We start from the raw sequence: 13,534 nt of genomic DNA, 5'->3' as shown, positions 1-13,534 counted from the left end.
TATTTTGTTTTTCACATTAGAATTGTTTTTTTACCATTGTGCGAATGTCTGTTGGCTGTGTTCGAGGTGAAGAGATTTTTCTACAGACGGCTTCCTAAATCTTGTCACGTTGAGCGTTGAGTGCAGAAGTATTACTTTTTATTGCATGGGAAGTCGAGTTGAAACACACACACACACAGATTTGTGTCAGTGATTCAAGAGGGTTTATATGCGGAGCAGTTGGAGAAAAATTGTGAGAAATTTTCCAATCAGAAGCGGTTAATCGAAACATAGAGATGATGAAGACAAAATTATTTTTAGGATGAAATATCTAGGACTTTAATAACGGGAATAGGAGAAATTTGGCTGCTGATTACCAATCTCTAGGAATTCTGCGGAAAATGCTAACAATTTTGATAGGTGACAACAAATCTAAAAATTAACGACTCCTATTCTAATTTCAAATAATGTACGATCACATTGGTACTCACCCTGAGACAATGTAAAAAATTCATACTCATCGTGAGACAAATTAGATCAGTCGTGCTACCTCTTCCAGTCTAATTGAGACCATAATGCTCGATCTCCTGGATAAGTGCTAAGTAATTGTTTATTGACTGGAAAAAAGTCACTGAGAAAAAGAAATAATAGAGGTTAAAACTGAAAGGCTGAATCGTTTTGCCTCTACCTAGACGATCCACCAGCCAGGTATGTGATTGTGGAGACGAGTACAGGATACGTTTCGTGCAGGCCAAATGGTATCGGTAGCGGTTCACACAAACCACATTCTTTTATAGGCATTTCACTCATTCATTCATTCATTCATTCATTCATTCATTCATTCATTCATTCATTCATTCATTCATTCATTCATTCATTCATTCATTCATTCATTCATTCATCCATTCATTCATTCATTCATTCATTCATTCATTCATTCATTCATTCATTCATTCATTCATTCATTCATTCATTCGTTCATTCATTCATTCATTCATTCATTCATTCATTCATTCATTCATTCATTCATTCGTTCATTCATTCGTTCATTCATTCATTCATTCATTCATTCATTCATTCATTCATTCATTCATTCATTCATTCATTCATTCATTCATTCATTCACTCATTCATTCACTCATTCATTCATTCGTTCATTCATTCATTCATTCATTCATTCATTCATTCATTCGTTCATTCATTCATTCATTCATTCATTCATTCATTCATTCATATGCCCATTAGAATTCATTTATCCGATCGGGTAAGTGATCGGAAAAAAAGAGAAAGAAAGAAAAACAAGAAAGATAGGGAGAGCGCACAGGACACGTTCCGTGCTTCCCTACCATGAAAAATGCCCAATTTCAGAACCGCAAGGCTAGGATAGTGGTTATTGTTTCTGCAGAGTTTTAATGGACTCGATCACTTATTCTGCACCAATAGTAGCGTTAACTTTAACTTTAAACTAAGTAATAGAGATAATAGAGAAATATTTCAGAAAAATGTACTAATATGTAATAGAAAAATTTCGCTGTCTTTTTCCATGATATATAACCTGCCAAACAGTTTACTTCGTTCTAGAAGGCTCTGTTATCTCATAAATGTGTTTGTTATGTATGTTGTATCACGGCACACATAAGTGTTGCTTAAAAAAGTAAAAAAATATTCTTTCACTAGGTTTGATAATAACAGCAGATGAGATATTTATCTACTCAGCAGCAGTCAACAATGAAGATAGTGTGTGATTTTATCAAATACGGCCTTCATCGTTACCAAAACTCTCAAACTAGTACTTATTTTCACAAATGTAATCCACTAACAAACCGGTTGATTATTTGCAAACAAAAAGCACTAATCTGAACGTAGAAGACAACTTTAATACTTCAATAATGGGTTTGGATCAAGGATAGCAGATCCTGACTTTCTTCCGATAAGGCACGCTTTAATGACGTTTGACGAAATCCACAGTTTCATTGACTGGATGATCGACAGCCCATTTCACGTGAAGTTCGTTGGATTTTCCAGCCGGTATCGTAATTGTCCATTCCAGAATGTTGCTTTCGTTCATCTTTGGACCTTCTTTCGGAAGTTCAGCAACAGTTGTGAGATCATCTGTAATTATATATGATAGTAAAAATTGCATCGAGTTTGCTTTGCTATTACGTTGACGATATATGTGCAATGAATAAATAATAAATACTAGAATAAATACTAGGATAAATACTGGAATAAATACTAGAATAAATACATATAATAATAAATGAGAAATAATGGCTGCAAAAAAACCACTTGATTTCGAAAATAACGGTTGCCTGTCATGCCAAATATCAAGCAAAAATACCCTTTACTATATTTTGCCCGTCCAACTGAGTTTATCTGTGAATCGATCAAAAGGTTCTGGTTTGATTTTTTTTAAAGGAACAAAATTTTAGTAAATTAGAATTACGACAGTACAAAAAAGTTGTTCATAATGAAAGAAAAAACTACTAAAAAAACAGAATAGTAAACAGCACACCTGATTCCTTGGCCACATCCGAAGAAGGTATCTCTGGAGAGATAAGTCTTACCTGGAAAATAAGTATTATGTGAGAATATTTTCTAACATGAATGATTATTTACAAAGAATTAACAGAGAGTTCTAAAAGATTTTCTGCTAAGGACAACAAACCCTGATTTGTTCGTCAGTGCTTTGCGGTATGGATTCTTTGATGGTGAGTAGTAATGATTCATTGCGTGTATTTTTAACAACAATGAGTTGATCGTGGACGGTGGATGAGATTTTTGCGATTATTCCAACCTGAAAATACTGATGAAGAACATAACGAGTACAAATATGTTGTAGTATAAAGAAACACGCGAATACTTCTTGTTTTATTATTTATTTATTTTTTTATTTTATTTATTTATTTTTTATTATTTTATTCAGTGATGCTTCATTTTATCCTAGTCATTTCACTCCATGTCAATTACCTCCTTTTTTGCTTTCTGGCTTCATAGGAACAGTGAAAATGTTTGAAGTTTCCTTTCGGAATTTTTGTTTAGAACACCTTGAATTTTTCAGATGTCTTTTTTTAAAATTGTTATTTGCAACGTTTCATCAATAGTAACTTTCATATTTAGCTAACCGTCTGGAGAGATAAGAACTGAGAAACATAACATAACATAGAAATATTCATAAAGAACTGAGGATATATTCATAATCCCGTTCTCAACACTTCATTCTAACGTGGAAAAGAGTTAATAAATGCGTCTTGCGTTTTTCCCCGAAAGATCCCATACCACTTTTTCCCCTGCAGTTTTTTATGCATCGAAAAGGGAACCTGGTTTCATGATTTGCTGCATTTTCAATGAAAAAGGGTAGCTGGCTGCTTCTACAGTTCATTTTACTAAAATTACTATCATTTTTCTACTTTTGAGACATTATCGATTTTGTCTTTTTTTTTACCTTTAACCTTTCTTAAAATTTATCTCCTGGAGTTGCCCGTCTTTATTTTTTAAAGCAATTCTGCATTATTAGCGAACTTCACGGTCGCATTCACAGAAAAATCAAAAAATTCGATTAGGAGAAACGACAGTCGCGCACAATCAAACATCAAAAATTCGAACCAAGTCTAACCATTGCGATCTGAATTTGATTTCAGGAATATAAAAAAAAGCTCTTTAAGGAGGAGGATAAAAGGAAGACAAACTACTGAAGAAAGGAAAAGAATTTCGCTAATACTATATAGTCTTATCTATGTTCAGACACACAAAAAGAAAGGAACGAACAAATATTTCAAAAAAAAACCGAGGAAAAAGTGAAAAGAGAGAGTTTGTTACTGTTTATTACCCCTTTGTCCTATCGACCAATCGTCCCCGGATCGCCCGAAGAGGTGGGCCGGGTAGGGAACGCGTCATTTCGACGCGAACGGCACCACTACATTACCAATGCAAGAACGTTGGTGGTTTTAAGCGCTCATCTTCCATATTGAGAGATCCCCTTCCTACATTACTACTATTTTAAATCGCAAAGCTTGGAGAACATTTTATAGGTTTCAAAACCCCTGTTACATTTTCTATCCAACTGGTTTTATATCCAGATCTCTTATGGGATTATTTTGTATGATTGGGCAAATAAAATCAGTAAAAATACCTTCTCATGATATTTTTTAACAGGTTTGTACTCAATTTGCAAGGCGGTGTCAATTCCAAGAGAGCAAGAGAATCTCTCACCAGGCGAGACATTTTTCATTGTTGTCTGGAAGAAGAAGTGAAGATTCACTAGTCAACAAATAAAAAATTCTTTCAAATACTCCTGTACAATGTCACTTCACCTTGGAGACAAAACTGTTGTTGAGATAAACAGCTGCATCACCCAATAAAAGCGGAAGTTGAGAAGTATTCACTGCAAAAGCAGTGAGAAATGCGCTTAGATTTTTCGATGGGACGCATTGACGAAGGAGTACCGGATCGACGTCAAGAATTCCGACTGTTACCTGAAATAGACGTCAAGAAGCATGCAGCTGGAATCCGCTTGTTGAGCGTTTTTAACCTTATGCGCTGCTCCATCAGATGGAATAGCAGCAGGCTTGGAAATCGTGAACTCAGTGCTTAATGCGTGAGGTTTCATGGGAGCGGCTGTAGCCACCTGAAAAATGATATCATTTAAAGCCATCATCCTATGAAATTGGCGTGGTATGGATTTCCGAAGGACAAAGACTATACGGGGACACAGATTGCAGAAACGGGTGTGATTTCGTTCATTTCTTTCTGCATCACTGTAAACAGACGGCTTCTGAATGCGGTTCCTTACGACGTCCTCTATCGCAGCTTCCTTGCGCTCCGCCCTCGCCTGCGATTCGTGAAATAGAATGAATCGCCTGTTCGACGAATCGCAGGCGGGGGTGGCGCGCTGCAACAGAGGACGTCGTGAGGAATCGCATTCAGAAGCCATCTGTTTACACTGATGCAGGGAGAGATGAGGGAGATCCCACACGTTTCTGCAACATAAAGGATAAAGGATAAAGTTTCTGGCGTTAATCAATCCGCTTGGGATGCGCCCCCACGTTCACTTCAATTCAGAATCGTTTGAGGTTTACGAACGTGTATCTGGCCCATACAATGACTTGCGGTGGCTAGCCGATGTGTCAAGTCAGTGCTTTTTATCCTCCCAGACAAGTCTGGTACCAATTTATCGACCCCGGAGGGATGAAAGGCTTGGTGAGCACTAGGGCGGATTCGAACCTCCGATCGATCGTGCAGGAAGCGGGACCTCTAACCGCTACACCACACACGCCCCTTCTGCAACATATGTCCTCCTATAGTCTTTGGCCTTCGGAAATCCATACCACGTCAGATTCGTGGAGAGATGCCTCCAAGCGAAAATTCACAAGCGGAGAGGTTACGTATAAATGTGGCTCACTCCAAATGTCACAGGAGGCGAATCAACGACGCTTGTTGATGCGGCTTGAGGAAAGGAACGGCTCTGTGGAGCGGAACCACTGGAAAGAATGGCAAAGTTTCGGTGGTTTGGACAACTTATTTACTCGTACGAAAACATACAATGCACTGCAATACAACACAGGTTGCTCTCGAGGAGGTGGACTACGATAAAAAATTGCATCGATTACATCTGGTTCTGGCAGTTGTCCTCCTGAGCAAGGTTGAGCAGTGGAGAGAACCTTGAATAAGTTCAAAAAAGTAAAGGATAAAGTCACTGGCGTATGAATCCACTTGGGATGCACCAACGCGTTTTACTGTAACTGGTAACCGTTGAGGTATTTGGAACGCGTCTTGGCCTATACAATAACTTTCGGCGGTCAACCGATGTGCCAAGTCAGTGCTTTTATCCCCCAGACAAGTCTGGTACCGACTTGTAGACCCTGGAGGGATAAAGGGCTTGGTTGGCATAGGCCGGTTTTGAAGTATCGATCGTGTGGCTAAAACGGACCACTAACCTACTGCGCCATACCCACAACAAATCCACAGTCTGCTGTTAATCAGTGGGTGAGAAATATAAATGCTCAATTCAAAAATTCTACACAAAAGATTAATATCTACCGACAACTAAAAATCGAAGGGAAAAGTACTGTGAAAACGAAATGTTCAGTAAGTTCAGCGAGGTCGGTGCTGCTCTCTCACTAGTAATTTTTTTAAGAAAATCAAATCGTGCCGCTATAAGAATAGTATATCCATCGTCTGCGATCTGAAGAGATAATTGAGCACCGCCTCAGTGCCGGTGTTGTTTGTTCTGACCAACATCACCACTATTACACTAAGGTTTTAAAGAATTAAGGTTAGAAGAATCAAGGAAGGACTTTTCTGCTATCATCCTATTAAAAACGCTGAAGTTTTCTGAAGCACTTTGGCAGAGGAGCAAACTTTAGCGGAATGTGAACAAACCTACTAGTGAATTTTGTTTTCAATTTTTTTCTGACTACAATTCTATTATATCCTTCTTATGAAATTCCTTTTAATGGCTTTTTAAGTGATCAGGAGGATGTTGTCAATAAATATTCCCAACCTATATTTCATCAAAACAAACAGAAGCAAACCTGACCAGAGAGGCATTCATCCAATCTTCGAGCGTGGATTGCGAGATGTTTCCGAAGTATGTAATCTGCAAAATAAATTCAAACTCATTGCGACAAAAAACTTTAAAAGACGGTAAAAAAGGAGATTTCGTGAAAGAATCTACGAATCTATGTCCAGGTATATCGATTAGCCTGTATAGAAAATTCAATGCACCTTCATAGATGGTTTTCCAGCTGTTTCCACACGTATATCATAGGATGGTGTCCATCGGGCACCATGTACCTGGTAGCTGACCTCCAATTGTACAACTCCACCATTAATACTTTGCACAGAAACTATCACCGATCTGAAATTCGAATTGATTTGAGATGGAAGCGATCTATGCTCCAGATCAATCATGAGTAGCACTTCGGCGGTAAAGTCCAGGATCTTTATGAAAAGAGCGTGTATTTTATACTTTCCGCCATTTATTCTCCCCTTTCTGTGAATCTTGTTTATAAACATTATGATGTAATTTATAAACAACTATTTTATAAAAAATCACATACTTCCACACCAGGAAAAAAAATCTGAGCCTAACAAACTAACTTGCTAGAATGATGTTTGTCGAGATCGGATTTGTTTTTGTCCAGTGTCGAATGCAACGCTGAGAGTTCTCGTTCCTCCTTCTCCAGCCGTTTGATTACGTTATGAAGTTCTGTAACAATTAATGTCAGGAAAAAAGAAGAAAAAGAAGGATAAGAACGATAAGGTCTACCCGTTCGAGTTCTTACAGAACTCTCCTCATAGTAGGAGAAGAATTTTGTGAGATTTTCTAATGTCTCTTGACTCACAATGAACGGCTCTTTTTTGTCCGGATGAGAAACAACATTACTGCCAATCTGAATTTTGAGACGTCACTCTATAAATAGAGAATTTTTTTAAAAGGCATCACCCCACGAATCTGAGGTGATGCAAATTTCAGGTGGAGTATTTGTATACGGGATGGGAGACTATGGAGAGGGGGTGATTCCGTCCATTTCTTCCTAATTGCCGTAAAAAACGGTCCGGAAGATGCGGCGCCGCACAAGGCTGGCGCGCTCCAATCGAACCTCTTGTACAAAATGGTGCGCCAGAACGCCTGAAGCCGTATCTTCCGGGCCGTTTTTTGCGGCAATTAGAGGGGAATGGACGGAATCACCCTCCTCTTCGTAGTCTCCCATTTCGTATACGAATACTCCACCTGAAATCCGTACCACCTCAGATTCGTGGAGTGATGCCTTTAAGGAAAACCTTTATGCAGGAGAAGTCTCAAGTGCGATAGAAATATTAACTACAGCGTCAAAGATTTTTATGGATCCGAGAACCAAATTGGGACGAATATCAACTACAAGTCTCTCAAGAGCTATCAAAGCTTACCTTAGCTTATCACTATTAAACCCTGGCTTTTAATTTCATGCGCACACACATCTGCATTCATCAGATTAAGGCTGCAAACTTGTAGCGATAATCTGGTGTATTTTTCTCCAGGGAAATTCCACGAAAATTACACGTGCTGCTTTAGTTTGAGTTTGGCGGTGAAAATTAGCTTAACTCTCATACATTCCACTTTTACCGACATACACCAGATACCAGTAATACGCAGAGTGGTGTCCTTATCCTAACATATAATGGATTGCAATTCCATCATGAATCTCACTAGGAGGTGAAGGACAACGTCCCTGAAGTTACCGATCCACTTAGGAGTCCAACGCTTTTTACTGCGATCTACCGTAATTGTTTTTGGAATCCGTGTTGGCCTATACAATGACTAGTGGAGGACAACCAATCATCACGTCAGTGTTTTCGTCTGTCCAGACAAGTCTGGTTCCAATTTATCGACCCCGAAGGGATCAAAGGCTTGGTTGGCACTAGAGCGGTTCCGAACCATCGACCGTGCGGCCTTAGCGGACCTCTTACTGACTGCGCAAAACCTGCGCTATGAATTTTACTGGCTCTGAAAAATACTGATGGAAAGAGTTGAGGTTCTAAAAATTTAGTTAAGCTTCCAAGAGTTGTGCAGGTTCAGACAAACGGGCATTCGAGATCTTACACTACCTTAGCCGTTCTATATCTCTTAAATGTGTTAATGAAACGTTACCACTGAACATCCAAGTACGAATAAAATGAATATGAACACTTCCGGAAAACTGACGTGAAGTCAAAAGGTCTCAAAAAGTTTTAATAAGCAAAAATGGCTTCAAAAGAAATGTGAATTCTCTCTTCAAAAAAAAAAAATGAATACTTACCTCACCAACAATTTTATCTAAAATTTCAATCCTTCTCTTAAGCACAGTTTCTCGATCCTTCAATAAATTAACTTCCTTGAGTTTCTCTTCAATTCTCTCTCGTAACTCAATGGCCTAAATGAGCATAAAATTGGTACATATGCCTAAGTAGAATAAAACGAAAAAATTACTATGGGAGAATCAGTTTCTTCATGAATTGTGGGTTTATCACGAAGTTGAACGTCATGAATGATACCATCACCACGTCCATCGACTCGAACTGAGTCAGGTACTATTCGATTTGTGACATTCTAAAAATCCGATTAAGTAGTTTTTTACTTCCATTTGCGAACCTTCATCTTTTATCCTGAGGATGTATATTTAAGACCTGCATAAATTCCTTCTCCAAAGTGCTTATTTAGCTTCATTTAAGGCGAATAGGATAAAACATAAAAGAAAAATCAAAAACGGACCGTGCTGCTACCAAACGCATTTCAAAAGTGAAAATATATCACGTTGAAGAGATGGGATTCAAGAGCAAGTTTTGTTTTCTTCTTGCCCAAAAGAGCAAAATCTGAGAAATCTTGCGAAGATCCTGTGTAGTTCCCGTTCCTGGTAATGACTATCTGCTACCGTTCCGGAACTCGCTCGACATCACATAGGTATAGGTAGGCATACACATATTGGTCTTGTCCCATGTTATCTTCGATTGCATTCGACCTCAAACCACTTGAAAACTTGAAGAGTTCAGTATCACGTTGTGTCCTCATGAAGAGACTCAAAGAAACGTCATACCTTCCTGGCAAAGCTTCTTAAGCTTCTTTCGACCACCCTCCAAGAAGAATCCACCAAAAAGTACCTTTTTCAAATTTTACTTCCTATTCTTCGCTAGTATTTTTTTCCGATTGCTATCATTTTCGGGTCCATTTTCGATATTTCAGAACAAATGATGACTCACAACGTCAGAGATGGGTCTCATTAAGAGGCTGACATCTGGTATCCCAGTGCTTACTAAGTACTTTTGATCTTACACTTTAATTTTCGCTCCTAACTATCATTGGTCAATCCTAGCATATCCATCCTGAATATGCTGTAATCTCCTCTTTTAGTGAGTATCCAGGCTGTTCTCATGATATGGAAAGTGAAAACTCACTAATCGAGATACTTTTCCCAAATCCAGAATATTCTCATGGAAGGGTTGTTACTGTAGTTCGGACTAATTTAATTACCTATCAATTTAACGTTGTATACCTTAAAATGATCCTGGGACGCAAACGAATCAGTGAATGCAGACCACAATTGTATAATCGAAAGTTAGTTGGTTCAAATATCAAGCAAATAAATACCTTAAAAGCGTCACCCAACAAATCTGAGGTGGTACGGATTTCAGGTGGAGTATTCGTCTACGGGGTCTCTTCCTAATTCCGTGGAAAACGGCCCGGAATATACGGCTTCGAGCTTTTCAGCGCGCTATTTTCTATAATGTATTCGATTGGAGCGCGCCAGGATTGTGCACGCGCCGCATCTTCCGGGCCGTTTTTACGGCAGTTGGGAAGAAATGGACGAAATGAAATGAAATCACCCCCTTCTCCACAATCTACGATCCCGTATACGAATACTCCACCCGATATCCGTGCCACTTCAGATTCGTGGGGTGATGCCTTTAAACTTAATTATGACTTGTAATTATAATTTAATTAACTTAGTTACATAATTATTTTTACATAAAGTCTCCTAAGATCTCCACAGATATTATAATTCTTTTTTTCAATGTATGGTAGCTATCTACGGAGAGAACAAAATGTCACTACCGGTGCAATTTCTTTAATTTGATCGCAAAACGTAGATGTGATTGATCGCATTGACGAACACAGGTGTATAAACCTGTTTTCCGCATTCCAATCAGTCAAAAGATTAACCATCGCTCAAGAATCAGGAACGATCAAATTCGGTCAAATTGACTGAATGGAAATTATCTGCACAGCGTGCATCTTTTCTTGCCACAACCGATAGAACACAAGGAGCATATTCGTTCTGCTTAAAAACTAATGGGCAGTCGTGCCTACCGTAGTAAATCGGTTCATATCGAAACCGCAATAAATTTCCACAAATCCGTTGAAGCACAGATAATTTATATTCATATTTATAGATTTAAACTCTACAGAAAATTGTTTTCTGCTCCATTTCCACTGAGATAACATCGTTTGTTGATCGTTGTCCTCTTATTTGATTCCTGGCGCAGTGGAGGAGGCACAAGTCGTTTTCCCTCTTCCAGCTGACTCAATCCACAAAGTGCATATTTTGCGATGTTTACACTTATTCGTTCAACGCTTTAGTGATTCGTTTATCAATAATCGATCAAAAGAGAACAAAAAAACCTGAATCTTGTGAAATTTCTACCTATGTATGTGGAAAACAATTTACATCCACTGTAGTAGCAAAAGGAGGAAATTTCCAGCGAGAAATTTGAACAGTTATCCATATTTCTATCCTGGTTTTCAATAATTCATGCTTGAAAAGTGACACAGACAAAAAAAATTTTGCACTAAGAAGAGCTCTAACTTTTCACTAAAAATTTATTAGCAGCTTCAATATGTAGATCACAATCCCGGTATCCCCGGGTATATAATCCTTCTACTGGCGACAGATGGGCCAACAGTAAATTCGTCAGCGCAATTTTTCCACAGTTCGAATAGTAGGCCGGGAATTTCATCAGATATTATTTTCTTATTTTAGACATGAAATTAAACCTTACTTTCAAAATAATAGCTAGAAATTTTTTAAACTAAGTTTTTTAATTAATTTAATGTTTTCATTTAATTTGAAATTTTGTGTGAGACTTTGTCCTAGCAAATTTGAAGGCCTCATCCCACGAATCTGAGGTGGTACGGATTTCAGGTGGAGTATCGTACGGGATCGTAGATTATGGAGAGAAGGGTGATTCCGTCCATTTCTTCCTAATTGCCGTAGAAAGCGGCCCGGAAGACACGGCTTCGATCGTTCCGTTGCGCTATTTTCTGCAATGAGTTCGATTGGAGCGCGCCGCATCTTCCAGACCGTTTTTTTACGGCAGTTAGGAAGGAATGGACGGAATCACCCCCCTCTCCATAATCTACTATCCTATATAAGAATGAAATCCGTACCACCTCAGATTCGTAAGATGATGCCTTTAAGCAGCTACACCATAGCAATAATGTCAATGAGAGCAAAAATCTACTTTCGTTTTTTTTTCGTTTTTTTTTTCTAAAACGACAGCGGACAGTTATCGCACCATCATATGTTCTCGGAACATTATTTGCCAATTTTTTACATGAGTATTGATTCTCGATAACGAATTTAACAGGCGAAACAGGCTGATTGATGCTGGTGGCTACGAATCAGTAGGCGTTTTAATTGAAGTTCTAGGTTCCTAACTAGTTTCACTTATGGCCCCTACCAAAACCCTAAAAAAATGGATACAAATTTGGATTGTTTTCTTAGGATTTCCTAAGATCCTAGGACTTTCCACATTTTTCTAATGCTTTGAATCGCATTTCTGTCTTTTCCTATTACTCTTTCATTGTTCTTTATCTAGTCTTCTTTAGAAAATAACCATCACCAGATGAAAGTACGTTCGTTCTGACTTAATACTTAGCCTTGGATTTACCTGCACAATCTTCTAAAATAGAAAATTTTGGCCTGAAGGGATAATCCTTCTTCATTTTCTTCCTTAAAATTTCAAGAACTTCAGAAAATCTGGCGATTCGCACAAAAATACACAAAAATAGACTACACTATTCCTTAGCACACTAGTGTGATCTCAGGAAGATTTCACCGTTTCCGATGTACGTACGATTAATAGCAGTATAAGGAAAATTTTAAACTTGCCTCAATGTGCACTTCGTTTAGTCCAGGCTTCAGATCACACTGTAGAACACGTTTAAGCTCGGCCCTGTCATTAAATACCACCACACGTTCCAACTTCTGCTCACGACACGGCTTCGTGAGCACAAACGGTTCTTCTTCGGACATTATCTGAGTTCTTCACATGATATAAGTAAGGAAACACAAAAATGTTCTACAGAGGTTCTGTGTAAATGTTCCTGTTGTTCAAAGAAAGACTCAGGTTTGAAATGAGAAAAGGGTTTCGACATGCCCTGAGGGTGAGAGAAATATATTCACGGATGAGGGATGAATTAAAGATGAGAAAGACTTTGAAAAGAAAACAAGAAAAAATAAAGCAAAGGAAGCTAGACCGTAAATAATTATTCGAAAAATGACAAAAAAAATGCAAGGGTGGTATCAAAACTGTAACAATTTTTGCGTTAGTCCACTTCATAATTTTTTTGGCGTTTTTTAAAAAAAAAATCGCCCTCATTTCCTCTAAAGCGGACTTCTTTCGGAATTAGGAAAAATCATTCTTTGAACCGATCGAAAAAAGAGGAATGGGAATGTTCGTGGGTCGCACATGCCCGAAGAATGCGGTTGAAGGACATTGGCGCCGACTGCTGACAAAAGCCATGGCATCATTAAACTTTTTTTATAATCACATGAGCTAATTGACAAAGATGATGCCAATAATGTAGCATTTTCATCTTTTACCAAACCATTGTAGTGGTAGTCTTTACTTTTACTTTCTTTGCTTATTACTTTTGTACTCAAGAGCAGAAAGTTTGTCTTGTAGTACTCATGAAATTGTATAGATAAGGGAGAACACCAGCGCCATAAGATAAGTGAGAAATGCAGAGAAATGCCTTTACTTTTAGATGCCAGCGTTGGAAAGGAGGAGAGGGCGTGACGTTAAATGGAGCAGTCGA

The 13,534-nt window shown here is 38.3% G+C and overlaps 1 protein-coding gene across 1 annotated transcript; it reads right to left on the bottom strand.

Moving 5' to 3' along the window:
- Positions 1–1,921: 1,921 nt before the first annotated feature.
- On the bottom strand, positions 1,922–12,749 carry RB195_003302 (uncharacterized protein; the record flags this gene model as incomplete). The annotated part of the gene is made up of 15 exons (XM_064200901.1): positions 1,922–2,091; positions 2,495–2,546; positions 2,648–2,776; positions 4,112–4,216; positions 4,293–4,454; positions 4,511–4,606; positions 5,381–5,459; positions 5,521–5,639; positions 6,518–6,577; positions 6,706–6,838; positions 7,081–7,189; positions 7,250–7,373; positions 8,760–8,873; positions 8,930–9,049; positions 12,606–12,749. The coding sequence occupies 15 exons, from the start codon at positions 12,747–12,749 to the stop codon at positions 1,922–1,924; spliced, it is 1,716 nt and encodes a 571-aa protein (XP_064056782.1).
- Between the last annotated feature and the right edge of the window lie 785 nt (positions 12,750–13,534).

Source organism: Necator americanus, chromosome IV (genome assembly GCF_031761385.1).
Source record: "Necator americanus strain Aroian chromosome IV, whole genome shotgun sequence".
Classification (NCBI taxonomy): Eukaryota; Metazoa; Nematoda; class Chromadorea; order Rhabditida; family Ancylostomatidae; genus Necator; species Necator americanus.
Note: the sequence above shows the minus strand (reverse complement) of the source record. Positions and strands in the feature narration are given on the sequence as shown.